Source organism: Squalius cephalus (genome assembly GCF_949319135.1).
Source record: "Squalius cephalus genome assembly, chromosome: 17".
Classification (NCBI taxonomy): Eukaryota; Metazoa; Chordata; class Actinopteri; order Cypriniformes; family Leuciscidae; genus Squalius; species Squalius cephalus.
In genome coordinates this window covers 36,280,794-36,301,309 of record NC_137138.1, presented here as the reverse complement: position 1 = coordinate 36,301,309, position 20,516 = coordinate 36,280,794, and the positions used below count along the sequence as shown (strand labels likewise).

At 44.1% G+C, this 20,516-nt stretch overlaps 1 protein-coding gene across 1 annotated transcript; it reads right to left on the bottom strand.

Moving 5' to 3' along the window:
• Positions 1-16,268: 16,268 nt before the first annotated feature.
• Positions 16,269-20,281, bottom strand: LOC307174524 (protein NLRC3-like; the record flags this gene model as incomplete). Its single annotated transcript, XM_079898387.1, has 5 exons — positions 16,269-16,393; positions 16,512-16,522; positions 16,911-18,704; positions 19,144-19,260; positions 20,268-20,281. 5 exons carry the CDS (start codon positions 20,279-20,281, stop codon positions 16,269-16,271), a joined length of 2,061 nt encoding a protein of 686 aa, XP_079754513.1.
• Between the last annotated feature and the right edge of the window lie 235 nt (positions 20,282-20,516).

Below are 20,516 nucleotides of genomic sequence, written 5' to 3'. Positions count from 1 at the left end.
ACGCAGATTCTCACAAACAACTAGAAATATTATCCAGTAAAATGGGGCACCAGTATAAATGTCAGTTTTGAAGAAGAAACAAAAGTTTTCCATGTTTGACTCTGGATGAAGGATTGGATCATTCTGGAAAGTTACACAAACACGTGTGTGTGATGATCACTATGGGTTTGTGTGTGTTGAGTCTGTTGAATGTGATGTGTCTGTAGCGGCTCTTTATTCTCCATCAGCTGATCCAGAGAAGGTCAGAATCATTCACCAAGCAACCCTGTCAGTAAAACACAGACAGTCAAATTATCCACTGTAGAACAACTAAAACAAAGTATTTTCACTATTAGTCAGAGATAATAAAATAACCCTGTGATGTACAATTTTTTAAATATCTTTTAAAGGGGGGGTGAAATGCTAATTTTCACTCAATCTCCTGTTAATCTTGAGTACCTATAGAGTAGTATTGCATCCTTCATATCTCCAAAACGTCTTTAGTTTTATTATATTTAGAGGTGAAAGATTGGCTGTACCGAGTCTTTCCGGAAAAAACCGAGCGGCTGGGGGCGGGCCGTGTGGGCGGTGTGCTATAGCTGTGCTAACTGATCTAACAACAACACAGAGAGACATTTGAAGTAGTTTACTCACCGTGACTGCTCGATCCTTAAGCATTAGACGATCTGCAAATAAGTCGATCTGGGCTTTGTTTATAAAACAATCATCGTCGAAATGCAGGGATCAAACAGTCGTGCACAACCTCCGTTGATGCTCTGGAAAAACAAACTCCATCCACTATTCCCTTAACGCTGGGTTCTTTGGGAATCTGTGCAGGGTTGTCTTGCCCTGCCAACCAAAAACCCACTTCTTTGGTGACATTGACTTCCCTAAAGCCGAGCATAGTGCTTTGAGGTAACGTACTGCTTTCGCTCTCTTCTCTCTCTGGTCTGCGAGTGCGCGCGCGGCCGCGGAGAAGTGCCCTTAGGACCCATATAAGGAAATTCCGCTCTATCTTACGTAAGACAGAGCCATACTCGAAAAAAACTTTCCGAAACTTGTGACAAACCGGAAGGAGTATTTTTGGAACAAAAATACTCCTTCAAACGTACAACTTAACTTTTGAAACTTTGTCCATGTTTAGCATGGGAATCCAACTCTTTAACAGTGTAAAAAACTCAGTATGCATGAAACAGCAATTCACCCCCCCTTTAACCATTCAGATTTTGATTTTGCATCTAAACCACCATGAATGATGACCCTTGTGTCTTATCCATAATCCTGTATGACTGTCCTCTTTCTGTCATTGGGTCAGTTTTATTTATGCCAACAAATAAATAGTAATAAATATTTGCTAGTATCTTCTATTGCAAATGATATTCAAAATAATGCAATTTTCATCATTCTGATTATCCGCTATAAGAAGTGTGGTTATTTTTACCACCATTATTCTCATACCCCAATGCACAGCACAAATGATGAACTCACATAGAGTAGGAGTGTTACTGGCCACTGTTTTAATCTACTTAAGTCAAACGCTAAACACATTTCTATGGATGTATTGGATGGTTATTCTGCGCTGTGATGAACATCAAACTGTGATAGCAATGCCGCTTCAGACGGGGTTTCCTACACTGCCATTGTGTTCTTCACACTGTCTCTGGATGAAGATAAGCAGCAGACACTGGTGGCAGCGAGTTCAGCGATTCAGAGTGGAGCGAAAACTTCAGAATAATGTCACGGACCTCATTCATGGAGTTGTGTGAACAACACACGTCATATCCGTGTACGTACCAGCATGTGGATTTTGGTCAGAGCGGAATAGTTTAAAGGGAGAGTTCATCCAAAAATGAAAATTAAGAATAATGAAGTCAGTAAATGATGACTTAATTAAAATTTTTGGGTGAACTATCCCTTAAGGTGTTTACATGCCTGTTTTTTGCACTTAAAATCAACACACGGCACATATTTTTCTAAGATTATGGTTACTTCAATTATGAGCTTAATTGAATCAATTTGATTGAAGTATTATGTTTACATGACTAAATCTCATTACAATCGCATTATGAGAGTTCATGTAAACGTAGTCAATACAAGTGATATATTCCAGTGGTTCTCAACTCCAGTCCTCGGGACCCGCTGCTCTGCACATTTTGTATGTCTCCCTTATTTAACACACCTGAACCAGATCATCAGCTCGTTAAGAGAGACTCCATGAACTGAAATGAGTGTGTCAGATAAGAGAGACATACAAAATGTGCAGAGCAACGGGTCCCGAGGACTGGAGTTGAGAACCACTGATATATTGTATTGTTCTGACATAAAAAGGAATATTAAAGTCCAACTGAAATCAAAATTGACCCTATTTACTTTGTTAGCGCATATTACTAGTCTTGTGTTGAAAAATTAATCCGTGCAAGTTAATACACAGAAAAAAATTGTTTGCCATCGTAATCTTTAATCAAAGTCTGAAAAGTTACTTCCAGCACACAGGGCGAGGCTTCAATAGCTTGTGTATAAGCAGCTCTGATTACCTCACACAGAAACACACTGAAAATTTCAAAAACTTACAGCCTTTTATGTTCAAACCGGAGTCGGACAGAGATGGAAAGACTCAAGAAGAATTGAGAAAATGTAGAATGCAACAGGACATTTCTGAATGATTAGTTGGTGAATTTATGTAGCTGATGTGGAGTTAACTGTCTTCTAGTCATTGATTAGCATATTCTGTGATGATAATCTATAAATCACTCGTGTGGGAACTGTTCTAAGATGCCTACAGAGTGGCATGCTATTGCTTTGTGTTACGTACTGTATTGCAATAAATGTGAAAAGACGGATCCAACAGCTTGAGCAGACTTCCAAATGTGCTCTACTTCAACAACTCTTACTCTTCTAATGGCATTGCGTGTTCCCGGGGGTGGGGTTTGTGTAACTTTTAGGGTTTGTGATGTCACTAACCCGGGGAGGAAGCTCGAGTAGTCAGGCTTTTGTTGTAGTCCTTAATAAAGCGATTCCTTTAAAAGAAAATATCTCGCTTTGCTATGAACTTTGTTCAACTTTGCAAATTTGCAGATGTTTAGAAAAGTGAAATCATAATCAACCACCCATTTAACTCATGTTTGAAGTTAAAATATGTCACTTTTGAAAGAATTTAATGAAGTTTTCTTACAGCACACATTGTCAGTCTTTTACGCTTTTGTGTTAATTTTGTTTTACTGTTTTGTAATTTTCAATATTCACATTGGGAGGAATATGGAGGATGTTGATAGTTGTGTAACGGTACATGTATTCATCCGGAACCGTATGGTACGGACGTTACGGTTCAGTGCATGCAGTCGAACAACGATTACATTCAGTCTGTCACGTTTAGTGTCTGTGTTCATGTTGTGTTTGCCTGTGGCAATGTGACAGAATGACAGACAAGAGATCGTCTCCAGCAAAGATGGCCGTCCCCACGCTTGAGAGTTCGTCTCCGGCCAAGATGGCCGCCGCCAAGCCTGAGTGTTCGTCTCTGGCCAAGATGGCCACTGCTACGCATGATAGTTTGTCTCCGGTCAAGATGGCTGCCCCCACGCTTGAGAGTTTGTCTCCAGCCAAGATGGCCGCCGCCACGCCTGAGAGTTCGTCTCCGGCAAAGATGACCACCGCCACGCCTGAGAGTTGGTATCTGGCCAAGATGGCCACTGCTACGCATGATAGTTCGTCTCCGATCAAGATGGCCGCCGCCACGCCGCCAGAGCCCTCGGACAAAATGCCCACCGCCACGCCACCAGAACCATCTGACAACATGCCTGCCGCTGAGCCAGAGACTGTTCACGTTAGTCCTGCCGAGCCTGAGCTTCACGTCAGTCCTGTTGAGCCTGAGTCTGAGCCGAAACCTGTTCCTGAGTCTAAGCCGTAACCTGTTCCTGAGTCTTCTCCTGTCCTTAAACCCATAGCACCACCCAATAACTTTTGGGGGAGAGGGGCTATGGGTCCCCGGCCGTAGTGGCCAAGCCTGGCCCTGATGCGAAGGCCACTAAGGCCGATCTCCCCGGGACCCCTGAACTGTTGGTGCCACCCTGGCCCCCTGAACGATGGAATCCACCCTGGCCCCCTGAACGGGGGAATCCACCCTGGCCCCCTGAATGGGGGAATCCACCCTGGCCCCCTGAACGGTGGAATCCGCTCTGGCCCCCTGAATGGGGGAATCCACCCTGGCCCCCTGAATGGTGGAATCCGCTCTGGCCCCCTGAATGGTGGAATCCGCTCTGGCCCCCTGAATGGGGGAATCCACCCTGGTCCCCTGAACGGTGGAATCCGCTCTGGCCCCCTGAACGGGGGAATCCACCCTGGCCCCCTGAACGGTGGAATCCACCCTGGCCCTCTGAATGGGGGAATCCGCTCTGGCCCCCTGAACGGGGGAATCCACCCTGGCCCCCTGAACGGTGGAATTCACCCTGGCCCCCTGAACGGGGGAATCCACCCTGGCCCCCTGAACGGTGGAATCCGCTCTGGCCCCCTGAACGGTGGAATCCGCTCTGGTCCCCTGAACTGTCGGCGCTTCCCTGGCCCCCTGAATTGTCAGCGCCTCCCTGGCTCCCTTAACTGTCGCCGCCTCCCTGGCTCCCTTAACTGTCGCCGCCTCCCTGGCACCCTGAACTGTGAAGTGTGAAGTCCTTGCGGCGTGAGGACACACCTTCCGGGAGGGGGGCATTCTGTCACGTTTAATGTCTGTGATCATGTTGTGTTTGCCTGTAGCACACCCAGTTTGTCCATGTGTTTCATTGATGCTATCCCTGTCACCTGTTGTCTTATTAATTAGTCATTATGAGTTAATTTGTCCCAGCTGTGTCTCATTTCCCTGAGCTGTTCTGTGTATTTAAGCCCTGTGTTTCAGTCTGTTCATTGTCTGTCGTTGTTGTGTTATGTTTGGTTGTTCTGTTCCCGAGTCCTGTTCCCTAGTCTGAGCCCTAATCCTTCCCTGCTTCAACCTGCAATGTGACACAAGCTGTGTCCCAATGTGAAGGCTGCATCCTCCGAAGGCCATATTTGAAGGCCGATTGGTCGTATTTGAAGGCCGATTGCGTCACAGCAGCGCAACGAAGGATGTCCCAATTCAAAGGCTGCACACTTCGAAGGTCGCATTTGAAGGCCGATTGCGTCACCATGGCGCGATGAAGTCTGTCCCAATTTAATTCTGCATCCTCCGAAGGCCGTATTCGAAGGCCGGTTGCGTCATTGCGGCGCGACGAAGGCTAAAGCGACGCCAAATGCACCCTTTGTTTCCCTGTGAAAGGAAGGATACATAAAAGGATTCTTGCGGCCTGATCCTACCCCATAAGTCCTTGCGCGCCGGTGACGACAGCATTTTTATTTAAAAAAAAAAAAGACGTCCGACAGTTCGGTGGTGGACGGGAAATTCACATTTAAATGTAAGTATTTTGTTTTCATTTACTCAATTAGCTAGTGAAACCTGAGTTAAAAGCCACAAGTTTTTCTTTCTTATAAACTTCATCTTAACTCCTTCGTCACCATTGCGTGGCTTCATTTGTCAGGTGGCCTGAGGCAAAACTTGTGCTAATATTAGTTTAATAATTGTTTCAGGGAGCAAGGAGCAGACAGCTCAATTTATTAAATTGCAATTAAAAAAATAAATAAACTAAATAAATTAAATTTTATTGTAATATTTGCACTAGTCTGTCTAACTAGTGTAAATAAGAAATATCACTCACCCTATAATGCCCACAACAATAAGAAAAGCAGTAGATGAGGCAATGGGGATTCACTTTTATATGTTTTTGTAGTGCTGTCATGCAAGCTATGTCTACAAAGGTTTTAACCAAATTTGAGTATTCATAAATATGATTTCTGAATACGAATATGATTTAAAAAATACTAAGTAAGAGAGTTGAGATCAAATCTTTGCTGAAATGTATTGTGCTGTTGTTGTTAACAAGCCATGGTTAATTTGCTCTGCCTTAGGATTGCAAGTGTCCTGGGAGAGGTGAGGGTGTGAGTGGGAAACCCACTGCTGAAACTTGGCCCGGGTTTGTCCTCATGGATGAGGTGTTGACCTGTTGACCTCAACTGGGGATGTCGTCGGACGGTGGAAGGAATACTTCGAGGATCTCCTCAATCCCACCGACACGTCTTCCATTGAGGAAGCAGAGGCTGAGGGTTCGGAGGTGGACTCGTCCATCACCAAAGCTGAAGTCACTGAGGTAGTCAAGAAGCTCCTCGGTAGCAAGGCACCGGGGGTGGATGAGATCCGCCCTGAGTACCTGAAGTCTCTGGATGTTGTGGGGCTTTCTTGGCTGACACGCCTCTGCAACATCGCGTGGCAGTCGGGGACAATACCTCTGGGCTGGCAGACCGGGGTGGTGGTCCCTCTTTTTAAGGAGGGGGACCGGAGGGTGTGTTCCAACTACTGGGGGATCACACTTCTCAGCCTCCCCGGGAAAGTCTATGCCAGGGTACTGGAGAGGACAATACGGCTGATAGTAGAACCTCAGATTCAGGAAGAACAGTGCGGTTTCCGTCCCGGTCGTGGAACACTGGACCAGTTCTATACCCTCTCCAGGGTGCTGGAGGGTTCATGGGAGTTTGCCCAACCAATCCACATGTGCTTTGTGGATTTGGAGAAGGCATTCCACTGTGTCCCTCGCGGAGTCCTGCAGAGGGTGCTGTGGGACTATGGGGTCCGGGGCCCTTTGCTAAGGGCTGTCCGGTCCCTGTACGACCAGAGCAGGAGCTTGGTTCGCATTGTCCGCAGTAAGTCAGACTTGTTCCCAGTGCATGTTGGACTCCGGCAGGGCTGCCCTTTGTCGCCGGTTCTGTTCATAATTTTATGGACAGAATTTCTAGGCGCAGCCAGGGGCCGGAGGGTGTCAGGTTTGGGGACCACACGATTTCATCTCTGCTTTTTGCGGATGATGTTGTCGTGCTGGCCCCATCAGACCAGGACATTCAGCATGCACTGGGACGGTTTTTCATTCGAGTGTGAAGCGGCTGGGATGAGAATCAGAACCTCCAAATCCGAGGCCATGGTTCTCAGTCGGAAAAGGGTGGTTTGCCCACTTCAGTTTGGTGGAGAGTTCCTGCCTCAAGTGGAGGAGTTCAAGTATCTTGGGGTTTTGTTCACGAGTGAGGGAAGGATGGAACGGGAGATTGACAGATGGATTGGTGCAGCTTCTGCAGTAATGCGGTCAATGTACCGGTCTGTCATGGAGAAGAAAGAGCTGAGCCGCAAGGCGAAGCTCTCGATTTACCGGTCAATCTACGTTCCTACTCTCACGTATGGTCATGAGCTGTGGGTCATGACCGAAAGAACAAGATCCTGGATGGATACAGGCTGCCGAAATTAGCTTTCTCCGCAGGGTGGCTGGGCGATCCCTTAGAGATAGGGTGAGAAGCTCGGTCACTAGGGAGGAGCTCAGAGTAGAGCCGTTGCTCCTCCACAGAGGGGCCAGCTGAGCATCTGTTCTGGATGCCTTCTGGACGCCTTCCCGGGAAGGTGTTCCGGGCGCGTCCCACCGGAAGGAGACCCCGGGGAAGACCTAGGACAAGCTGGAGGGACTATGTCTCCCGACTGGCCTGGGAACGCCTCGGTGTCCCCCCGGAAGAGCTGGAGGAAGTGTCTAGGGAGAGGGTAGTCTGGGTATCTCTGCTTAGACTGCTTAGACTGCTTCCCCTGCGACCCGGCCCCGGATAAGAAGAAGAAGATGGATGGATGGATAAAATAAATTTTTAACATGTACTGTACTGTATTGTATAGTACATTTAAGTGCTCTAAGTGAAATCTGTTTTTTGAAAGAAAAAAAATTGTTCGTGTGATGTCACCCTATCAATATTTCTTATCAGCGATTTTATAAAAGCTCTCTTTTATGGACATGGTTGATAAATGTCTGGGGAACACAATGAAGCTATTAATGTACCTTGTGAATGGTTCGTCAAACCATGTTTTTCCCTAGGTTCTCCGCACCACCGACAGTATACAAGTATGTACCACTTGCAAAAAAACGCAACGCAATACATACCATTTGAGATACAGTAAGTGCATGGCTTTGAAGTGTCACATTTATTATGTGCGGCTCAAGTTCGCAAAGATAAGATATTCCTTCCGCGGAAAATCTGTTTCTTTCATACAAGTATCATACTAGTAAGGGCATTTTGTCTGTCCCTAAAAACTCTTTCTCTACGAAGTGCGTGTCTAACAATTTGCGCTGAGATGTCCACAAGATTTGGAAAAAAAGGTGAAGCCATTGCAATTAAAGCGAGCTATTTTCATAGTACCTAAAACCCAGGGTTGGCACAAACTAATCTTAAACTTATCTGGCTAGCCACCTAAACCGGCTTCATTGTACAGGCCCCAGATCTGGACATTAAAGCTGTGTTTTGTCTATGTATGGGCAGCAGTCGGCTATGAAGCACATGCCGTTTTCTTTCGTTTTATTTATTTTAAAATTTCCGTTTACAGTTCACTGTTTCCCCCTTCTTCCCTTTGCCTTGAACTTTGTTATATTTATATTAAAAAGCATTTTATATAGCAAATTAAAATAAAATACTTTTCTCCCCCCTGCTCTACCGAATCGTGACTTCAATACCGAGGTACGTACCGAACCATCATGTTTGTGTACCGTTGCATCCCTAATGTTGACACATTTATACAATCTTACCACAGTATCTCCAGTTTACAGTGAGGTGAGCAGAGTCCAGCAGAGAGCAGCTTCACTCCTCTGTCTCCTAGTTTATTGTCAGACAGACTTAGTTCTCTCAGGTGTGAGGAGTTTGATCTCAGCGCTGAAGCCAGAGCAGCACAACCTTCATCTGTAACACCACAATCATGCAACTTGTAGAGAACAATGACACTCTTCAGTCTCTTAGTTCAGGATCTACAGCTCAGATAAGCAGGAACTTCACAATCAGAAAGATATACTTAATCCACAGCATGAATGACAGGTCAAGTTTAAAGCATGATCTTTTTTTAAGTCTTTATAATTTCTCCAAGCATTGTACCGCTACTGTCTTCTGACTTGCACACACATAGAGATGTTTATTGTTCACCCGCTTTTCAGCATACTATTTTTTGAAATGGTACGGTTTGGGGTAAATTGTCAGTTATGCTCTGTTAAAATCGCCTCCCTTTTGGATTGTTTGCTTGTATGGATTTTTAAAGCCTTTTTTTAAACATGATCTTCATCTTCCTATGCTTCCTACAACCTAAACATGACAAAAATATTAGTGATGGTAAACAAATAAAACTCATGAATAGAGGAAGTAAATAAATACAGGTGCATACACACAACGACACACACACACTCACTTTCACACAATTATAGTAAATCTGTAGCCTACTACAGACCAACAATGTACTGTAGCCCAGATGGACAAGGCTTATAGTGGCAACACCAGGTAAGTGCCGCCTTGAAGAGATAGCCCCCACGGCTGGGTCTCTGCGTTCCACCTCGCTGCCCCACTGCGGGTACGCCTGCGGTCCCTTTGGTCCTGAATACACGGCCTCTCAGAGCCTGGTTAGCACTCCCCAGCCTGTCTCGCTGACTCCTTCGGACCATCAGGCTCGGCTATGCGATTCACTTCGCCCGGCGTTCAGTTCAGAGGTGTCCAGTTCACTTCAGTGAAAGCTGTCGATGCTCATGTCTTGCGGGCGGAAATCACAGTCCTACTGGCACAATTTCTTTTCTTTACGAAGATAAATATAAAGTTCCCACCTCAATAAAAAGCTGTGAGCGAGCACATACAGGCTTGTCTGCCTCATAATACAACATTAAAAAGCTATCTTTGTGAATAAACGTGTTGTCCTCGCCTTAGGTAGTGGCTTGGAATTCAAAGGGGAATCGGATATGCGTGTTTAGACGTAGGTCGGCTGTCCAGATATCGGATATGTATCTGATTTAAAACCACATTTGAAAGTGGCTCAAATTGGATACGAAAAAAATCGGATTTCATGTGGATTTTTGTGTTTACACGTGGGCAACTAATTCCGATCTGTGTCAGATGTGAGTAAAAGATCGGATTTGTTGTGCCAGTGTAAACACAGCCTTAGTGAACACTGTACATTGTTCGGTACCAGCTTTAGAGCCCGTGCAGCAGGGCAACTGGGTGACCGTGAGACGCTATTGTCGTGGTACAAAACACAGCTCTTCCGTTCCGATTAAAACATCAAACAGGTTCTACCAGAAAGACTAGGGAGCAAAATGACGTAACAAAGCATAAATCTATTAACGGCCCAGCAAGTATTGTGATATAGGGCCCTATTTTAACGATCTGAAATGCAAGTATCAAGCGCGAAACACAAGTAACTTTGTGGGCTGATCTTGGGTGCTGTTGCTATTATACCGGTGGGATAAATGACTCTTGCGCCCGACGCAAATCCAAAATGGGTTGGTCTGAAGTAGCTTCATTATTCATAAGTGTGGTTTGGGCGTAACGTGAAATAAACCAATCAGAGCGACATCTCACATTCCCTTTAAGAGCAGGCTCGCTTGTTCCATGGCGGATTACTATTATAACGGCGGATTTGCCAGGCACACGCCAGGACTCAGGAACAGTTCACAGCCGAGGAGACCGACGTTCTCGTCAGGGCCGTAAAACACAGAAGTGACATTGTATGGGGATGGGAGAAACCCACCCAAATTAGCTTCGGTTAAACAGCCGTATAAAAATTTGGGGTAAATGTGTAAGCTAGATTTCTGCCTATTTTTTCACATCTTCATGGACACAACAATTATTTCCCTCGTGTCTTAATATTTTTCCTTGTAATAATGTATGGTTTTCTAAAATGAGAACTGCTGGGTCTGTGTGTAGATGAGATAAGGAAAGTGCATGCGCGTTGTGCACACACTACATTGATTATGGCCGAGCATGCGCCCTCCGTAGGCCATGTCCATAACTCGCAATCTGAGGGTAACGAATTCTGCATTTCCTGCCTGAAGACGAAGGCAGGGGCGCAGGCGACACCCTGGGAGGTATGGGAAGGGACCATCCTAGTGGTGGTGCAACCCTAGGACTGTGCTGCACGAGCCAGGGATGACCGAGGACTATGGGAACCAGAGGAGAGTCCAGAAGAAGAAATGAGAGCCCCTCAGTATGATCATCTGATGTGATGAGTGTCATCTGGCCGGTAGTGAGAGATATGGTGGGAAGTTCTTGACCATTAAGTGCATTAACAGAAATCCTGTTCATGAGTGATGTGATGGGAATCTGGAGTTTACGAGCAAAGGTTGTCCATAAAATTACCTTCGGCTCCAGAGTCCAGTAAGGCTTGAGGACTTTCGAAACTCCCGGGAACCAAGGTCGTACGTGTTTGCTGCTCCAGGCGATGTAGACAAGAGTCCACCCGTAGAGCCAGCTCAATAAATCCATCCAGGTTCTTGGGAAGATCCAGGGTGTATATCTCCCTCTGGATATGGTCAGCCAACCCATGCAGGAACATGACCCACTGCGCTTCCTCGTTCCAATGGCACTCAGCAGCAAGAGTACGAAACTCAATTGAGTAATCGGAGACAGGTCTGTTACCTTGGCGAAGATACGCGAGTTGTCGAGCTGCCTCTCAACCCGCAACCGCCCGATCAAACACCCTCTTCATCTCCTCAGAGAGTGCCTGGAACAAAGAACAGCAATGATGTTGATTCTCCCACACCGCCGTTCCCCACAGAGCCTGTGTATAATGTATCTGTCTATTTAATGTTGTCTGTTACAATACATCATGGCGAGAAAGCAACAGTTCAGAATGTGTGTGCACCCCTGCCCGCGTTATTTAATGGGTGGGGACACGCATGTTTTGTGCATTGTTTGTTTGGGAGAGGAGCATGCGAAGTGCTTCCATTGCGGACACTCCGATCCGCCTGGCGTTCTTTAGCGAGGACGCTCAGGCTCGCGGCCCCCAAGGCTCAGGTCCCACTGCTGCCGAGGCACAGTGAAGGCTTCAGACTTGGGGTTTGCAAATGGATCTGTCAGCGGGCTTAGAGACGGGCCCAGCCTTTTCTCTGCCTTCACCTGACAGATCTAGTGCCTTCTCTCGGGGTTCGGAAGCACGCGTTGCAGTTTCTTCCGCCCCAATTGAGGCACAGACACTACAGCTATCTAGTTCCGAGGAATTAGATGTTGTTAGTGTCGATGCACGAGATACTGAGGATTCGCCACCTCAGTCTCATGCATTTGAGGAGCTTGTTGAGGTTGTAACGAGAGCAGTCGAAAGATTACACATCGACTAGTCGGCAGATAAGCAGGACGTTCGCTCTAGAAGCAAACTGGACGAACGTTTCCTGCCCTCTCGTTCACAACCTAAATGCCGGGCCCTTCCGTTTTCCCCCGATCTCCAGACCGAGGTGTCGAGATCGTGGGAGAAACCATTTTCATATAGAGTCTACAGTGCACAAACATCTCACTATTCCTCTATATCGAATTATAAAGAGCACAGTTATGGGGAGATGCCAAAGGTGGAAGAGACGCTTGCGAGCTATCTCTCCCCTGAATCAGCATCTTCCCTTAAGGCCCCGGTATTACCTACCAAGCCCGTTAGAGTTACGTCAGCTTTGGTGGGTAAGGCTTATGCGTCGGCTGGTCAGGCTGCAGCATGCCTTCACACTGTGTCGCTGCTGCAGGCTTACCAAGCAGAACTGTTAGGAGACCTGGATGAGGGCGGGGGTATTGGCCCAGACGTGGTTTGCGAACTGCGTCGGGCCACAGATTTGTCTCTCATGGCCGCCAAGGAGACGGCTAAAACTATCGGCCGGTCTCTGGTAGCCACTGAGAGACATCTCTGATTGAATTTGAGCAACATTAAAGAGAAAGATAAGAATTTTTTGATGGACGCCTATTTCTCCCACTGACCTCTTCGGTGATTCCGTGAACTTGGTCGTCGAGAGGTTTCAGGAATCAGCCAGGAATCAGAGCGGTTCACTGCAGATCTATCCCCATCCACTTTAAAGGTTTATGTGGCGGCCATTGGTGCTTACGACATTCCTTTGGGTGGAATGTCTTTGGGTAAAGACCCCTTGGTATCTCATTTCCTCCATGGCACTTTGAGGCTGAGGCCTGCTACTCGCACCAGGGTTCCGACATGGGACCTGGTTATTGTCCTCCAAGGCCTTTCCCAGGCTCCCTTCGAGCCTTTGGAGAAGGTTCCAGCCAGGTTTCTTACTTTGAAAGCTCTGTTCCTCCTCGCTATCTCATCTCTTAAAAGAATAGGAGATCTTCAGGCTTTGTCGGTGGCACCCTCGTGCTTGGAATTTGCTCCTGGCATGGTGAAAGCGTTCCTCCATCCCAGACCAGGTTATGTTCCTAAGGTCCCCACTAACGTGGCCAGATCCATAGTACTGCAGGCCTTCTGTCCTCCTCCTTTTCGAAATCTGGACCAGGAAAAGAACAATCTGCTATGGCGAGCTAGGGCACTTGATGCTTATGTCCACAGAACTGCCCTGTGGTGTAAAATCGAACAACTATTTCTATGTTTTGGACCCCCTAATAAAGGGTCCCCAGCATCCAAGCAGAGAATGAGCAAGTGGGTGGTTGAGGCCATCTCACTTGCTTATGAGTCGACCGGACAGCCTTCTCCTAAAATAATAATAATATTAAGCCTATGTGTTTATTAGTAAGGATAACTGCATAATTTTAATGCAATATATTTAAAGTGTACCTCAAGTATACTAGCAATAGTTCCATTTTAGCACAATCAAATATACTTAAGTTTATCTTTAGTTGAACCTCAGCTCTATTTCCAGATAACTAAATTGCAGGGTATTTATATTAAGTACATAAATATGTAATGTATTTGTAGTATACTTAGCATAAAATAAATGTATTTCACATACATTTTAGTATATTTATTTTTCACTATGGGAGACAGGATAAAAACAGGGCTTTGAGAGAGTGAGGAGAGCGTGTTGGTGCCACCCACCATATAACGAAGAAGAAGAAGAAGTAGTGAGGAGAGCGGCATGGGGAGTGCTGTGCCCAGAAGAAACAATTGTTGGTTTGAAACTTTTTTTTTTTATTGCTGAAAAACAATCATGTCATGATCCTGCCATATAGTCCTTGTGTTTTTATTAGTCTTGAGGCAGGATCATGACAGACCCATGTTTTATGTGAAAACACATGGCCTTTTGTTGGGCAATGTGCTTGTGTTGTCTCGTCATCTAGCCCCGCCCTCCTTGTTATCCTCGTTTAGTCATTATTGCTTCCCCATTATCACCTGTTTCCTTCATTAGTTTCTCTCTATTTAATCCCCTCGTGTTTACTGTCCGGTGTCGGTTCATTGTCAAACTTTGTCTAGCACATTTGTGAGTATCCTGTCAAGAGTTGTCGTCTTGTTGAGCTATTTCTTGTATCAGTTGTTTGTTTTCTTCTAGTTATTTGTCAAAGTCATAGTTTAGTTAGTCACCATTGTCCTGTCTTGTTTTGCCCCCTCGTGGGCTGTGTTTTCCCTATTATTTGTATATAATAAACCGTGTGCTGTGACTACTGGCTGCGATTGGGTTCATTCCCTTCATCACCCTTCCAACATCATAACAAATCATCCTTGCTCTTTCTGTTTATAAATTAGTGTGTTAAAGAGACAAACTCTGTAGCACAGCCACTCTCAGACTCTGCATCCCTCATTCCCAGACCGGGAAGACAAAAGTTTGTCACATACTGTAATGTTGTCCTGTTTGTCTTTTTGCCAGAAGTTTTGTTTTTTACAATGTAATGCAGGGGTGTCCAAACCTGTTCCTGGAGGATCACTGTCCTGAAGAGTTTAGTTTCAACCCTAATTAAACACACCTGAACAAATTAATCAAGCTCTTCAGATGGACTAGAAACTTCCAGGCAAATGTGTTGGAGTTGGTATCCACTTCATATTTTTATGCCCTTCCCTCACTAACTTCCCTCCATCTCATTGACTCAGGTATATGTAATTGATTACGTTGCACAAGTGCCCACTACTGGAGTAAACTTTGCAATGGGCTGAACTGGAACCCATACAAATTTGTTTGACATAGCATTCAATATGTATTTAAAGGGTAACTAAACCCTAAACCAACTTTTTTTAGTCAATGATCTGTAAGAATGGGGCTTTATTAGTGCTTTATTAGTATTCAAGTAATTTTTTGACATTTGTGTTTAAAGTGTTTTAATTTTACAAAATATGGTGTAAAAACATCTGAGTGCTGCCCTCTTCAGGTTGAACAGTGGCTACTGCAGTTGAATTTTCCTATTGGAAGTTGTGGTGGCCGGTGACGTCAGAGGGTACCAGCTAACCACGCCCTTGCCTACAGAGAGATACGCCTCAGATGCACGCCCCCTCTCCACTGGGCTCTGCCTACTTTTCCAGCATTTTTCAAATATTGCCAGTGGGTGGAGTCAGGCTCTGACCAGGGGTTTAGTTACCCTTTAAGTATGGTTGGGGCTGTTTTAAATATTTATAAAATAATTAACATTAGTTGTTGTGGGTAGGGGTAAATTAAAAGCAATCGTGTTGCACTGTGGTATAAGGAGCTGCCTGAAGTCTACATATGAAGTAGACTCGCTCCCTCAGTCAAAATCAAGGGGTCAAGGGTCTGTCCATATAGACGTCACTTGTCCACTTTATGAAGTGTAACACACTTCAAAATGGCAGCAGGGATTCCCCCGAGGGAAAGTGCTTAGGGAAGTTCACGTGTGTGTGTCTAAAAGTGTATCGCAGCCCTGGTTAGAGCTAAACTCTGCAGGACGTCACCCTCCAGGAGCAGGGCTGAACACTTCTGCTGTAATAGATTATAATGCACATTTAAGATTTTAAAACAGCTTCAACTCAAATTAATATTTCATATCCACAAATTATTCAATTAGTGCAAAGCCGTGTATTAAGTGTTATGACTGTATATTATCCCTTAAATGGTCGTCTTGTTTGAGCTTGTTTGTTCATCTGGGTTCAAATCTGCTTCCTAGGTAAATTTTTACTTTGCGGAAGCATTGAGTTTCCTAGTAATATAATATTTAAACTCAAATTCATATTTTGTGTCCAATTATTTACTTATGTGGCAAGTAGTGTTATAATAAGCAGGATAATATACAATCAGATGGTTCTCATCACAGAATAAACCTGACAGGGTGATCAGGACTGAAACAGAAGGGTCTTGTATCACCCTGAATGCACAGCTAGCCACGGTTTATCCATTACCTTAGTAACAAAAACTCTTTGAACATTTTTGGAAAGAATCTAATAAAGATTACACAATCAGATTTTTAGTCTTGTTTCTGTTTATTTTGTTCATTATTGACCTTATGAGGAAAATGGAGGAGGATGTAGACACATTTATACAATCTTACCACAGTATCTCCAGTTTACATGGATCCTTCAGTCCATCAGAGAGCAGCTTCACTCCTCTGTCTCCTAGTTTATTCTCAGACAGATCCAGTTTTCTCAAGTGTGAGGGGTTTGATCTCAGTGCTGAAGCCAGAGCAGCACAACCTTCATCTGTAACACCACAATTCCTCAAACTGTAGAGATTAAAGATACATGGTGAACTGATACCAGCTGCAAACATAGAATAAAAAGTGTAAACTACAAATATGATTTCTAGAGGCAGTAAAACATTCACATAAACATCATTAGAGGACAAACAGCATCAATGTATAGAAAAAGACACTGTTAAATACACTGTTGCTGTTTGCTGTCAGTTTTGATCCCCGTCACATTCAATCCTTCATCACGTCTCACACACTGACCTCTACAATCATCCAGCCCCCTCTCTCTCTCTCTCTCTCTCTCTCTCTCTCACACACACACACACACACACACACACACACACACACACACACACACACACCTCCTTATCTGCTTTAGTAAGTGTCTCACATGTACCAGAAAATGAACCACTTTTGTTGCTTTAGTTAGAAAGCACCTGCTAGAATCATAAATGTGATCATGTTTTATCAGTGTAATGACTGTTGTCAGAGTGACTTACTTAATTGATCTGAATTCTTTAATCACAGGCAGCATCTTCTGAAGAACTTCATCTGCTGTATTTTGTGCTCCAATAAACTGTTTTACATCAAAAAAATCCATCTTCTGCTCTGATGTCAGCAACACATAAACTAGAGCTGACCACTGTGAAGAGGAGAGTTTGGTTCCTCTTATTTTTCCAGATGTCAGATAATGTTGGATCTCCTTCATCAGTGAATCATCACCCAGTTCATTGAGACAGTGGAACAGATTGATGGATCTCTCTGGAGAGCGATTCTTCCTGATCTTCTGTTTGATGTACTGAACTGTTTTCCCTTTCTTGTAGGAGCATCTTCCAGTCTGTGTCAGTAGATCTCGTAAGAGAGTCTGATTGGACAACAATGAGAGACCCAGAAGGAAACGCAGGAAAAGGTCCAGATGTCCATTCTTACTCTGTAAAGCCTCATCCACAGCTCTCTGATGCAGGCCAGGCAATGAATGATATTTAAACCAGTTAAAAACCTTAGACAACAGACTTTGTTTGGTTTGTTCAAACACATTCCTGTTCTTGTTTGTTAAGTAAATGTGAGCATATAGAGCTGCTAGATGTTCCTGGATGCTCAGATGAACAAAGCAGAAGACTTTCCCCTGATACAAGCCCAACTCCTCTCTGAAGATCTGAGTGCACAATCCTGAGTACATTGATGCTTCTGTCACATCAATGCCACACTCTCTCAGGTCTTCCTCATAGAAGATAAGGTTGCCTTTCACAAGCTGCTGGAAAGCCAGTTTCCCCAGTTTGAGAATCATGGCTTCATCTTTCACTCTCTTCTCATAGTCCTTCTCATGTTTGATGTTGGTCTGGATGATCAGGAAGTGTGTGTACATTTGAGTGAGAGTCTTGGGAATCTCTCCTCTCTCTGCTTCACTCAACATCTTCTCTAGAACAGTGGCTGAGATCCAGCAGAACACTGGGATGTGGCACATGATGTGGAGGCTCCTTGAGGACTTCAGGTGTGTGATGATTGTATTGGCCAGACTCTGATCACTGATTCTCTTCCTGAAGTATTCCTCCTTCTGTGTGTCACTGAAGCCTCGTACCTCTGTCACTCGATGGACACACTCAGAGAGGACGAGATCCGCTGCTGCTGATCTGGAGGTGATCCAGATGAGAGCAGAGGGAAGCAGATTCCCCACAATGAGGTTCATCAGCAGCTCGTTCACTGAGGCTGATTCAGATATATCACACAGTTTCACTTTGCTCTTAAAGTTCAGAGACAGACGACACTCATCCAGACCATCAAAGATGAACAACACTTTATATTCTTCACTGGATATTTCCATTTCTGTTGTTTCAGGGAAGAAGACATGAAGAAGATCTGAAAGACTGAGTGTTTTGTCCTTCATCAAGTTGAGCTCTCTGAAAGCAAGTGGAAATATGAGCTGGACGTCCTGATTCTCTGTCCCTTCAGCCCAGTCCACAATGAACTTCTGCACAGAGACTGTTTTTCCAATGCCAGCGACTCCCTTTGTCAGCACAGTTCTGATGGGTTTGTCTTGTCCAGGTAAAGGTCTAAAGATGTCATTGCATTTGATCGGTGTGCCCTCTGTTTCTGCTCTCCTGGATTGTGTCTCAATCTGTCTCACCTCATGCTCATTATTGATCTCTCCACTTGCACTGTCTGTGATGTAGAGCTCTGTGTAGATCTCATTCAGGAGTGTTGGGTTTCCCTGCTTTACTGTTCCTTCATACAGACACTGAAACTTCTTCAGCAGATTTGATTTGAATCTGTTTTGGACCAGTTGAGAGTCATGACTGAAAGATTAAAATAATAGATTACAACATGAATTAAAGATGTGAAACTGATAGTAAAATAAACACGGTGTTCAATTTATAGTAATTTATTCATTTGGCTAGTGTGACAACAGTGAGTTGGTATAAGTGGTCCAAAGCATGGATGTAAACAAATACTCTGGGTTTGAAGGATTAAATGAAATGGCATTTATAACTGTCTGTCTAAAAAAAGAGGAAGAAAAGACACATCCATATTCCCTCCAACTGGTGCAGGATCAATACTAAATATTTGCACAAAAAAAAAAAAAAAAAAAAAAAAAACGCAACGTTTTGATAAAAAGAAACTGACTGACGAAGATCTTTTTGATTGAAATGTTGCAGTTTTATTTTTCAAAATAAAGGATATGGTTAAACAGATTTTTCATGATTATTATCTGTCTGTCTAACTAAAATATTGTACCTCAGATCAGTTGATGTGTGTTTTCCCTTAAATGTTACTAATGTGTCCATAGACCGATCACTCTTCATGGACACACATCTGGACTCCGGTGAGTTTGATCTCTTCACATGTAATTGACTTTAACAGAAGAGAGACAATAGAGTAGAGATATTAGAATATGGACAGTAATTTATGCAGTTGATTTTACATGTAGCCAAAATAGCACAAACACTTTGCAGAGATGTGTATTCGATATATCAAGCGTAGCGTTAGTTCTGGCAGGTCACGTTAGTCAAGCTCGCATCAGCTGATCCACATCTACCTATAGGAATACGACACCTATCACTGTATACATATATAAGCTCCTTCAGTGTTATCAGCAGCTATCGCGTTCTCAGGAGCTAATTACCCTCCTCCATCCCCAGCTCCTCCTCTCGCCCAGTCAGGATTTGACATTCTGATTCCCCTTGAATCAGAACAATTATCGAATATGTTGTACTTTTAAAATCTTGAATTAAATGTATTTGCAAATTTTCATGTTGGTTCTGTTCTGTTTACCCCAAGGGGGATTATTGCTGCTCTCCCTGCTCTTATCCATGCTAGGCTGCATGGATGCGCAGGGAGTTCTCGCCCAGAACGGAACCATACCACCAATCCAAACTGTATGCAAATTGTCAATCATATTTGACGGTAGTGGTCCTGACAGAAGTGCTTTTTCATCTGGAAGATTTAGTTGTTTTAGAGCATTTGCTCATCTGCAATACATCTCTTAAATGTTTGCTGTCAGATGTTAAATAGACATTTAGAAAATGCCTTTAAGATGCTTAGGATTTATATTTTAAACCACTTTTATAAAGGTGTTTATCAGATGTTTATACACATGCTTTCCAGATGAAGTGATCTTTAACTGAAATCTTGAGATGTTTTTGTTCTTAATGGGAGATAAACGTCACAGAGAATCTGGTCTTCCCAAGAGAAGCTTCAGAAATGTTAACATTACACAAGGGTATTTATCTGTCTATCCGTCTAGACCAGTGCTTCTCAATCTTTTTTCAATAACGTACCCCCTAAGATTTGCAATAATAAACATTTGCAATAATATTTGCAATAATAAACATTTGCAATAATAAACAATGTATCATTACCGATAACCGATCATGCAGTTTAAGTACCTCTTGACTCGCCCATGTTTGATAAAAGAAACCTAGGTCCCACTTTATATTAAGTGGCTTTAAAGGGACACTTCACCCATTTGCATTAAGCTTTGTATTGTTAGAAAACCAGTCATATATTATAATGGTCGTGGATTTTTCCTTTATTTTTCCCTGAGATGGGAGAAATAAGGATTTAAGTGTTTCACTTCCTGCTTATAATGACGTAAAAATCGTCATTTT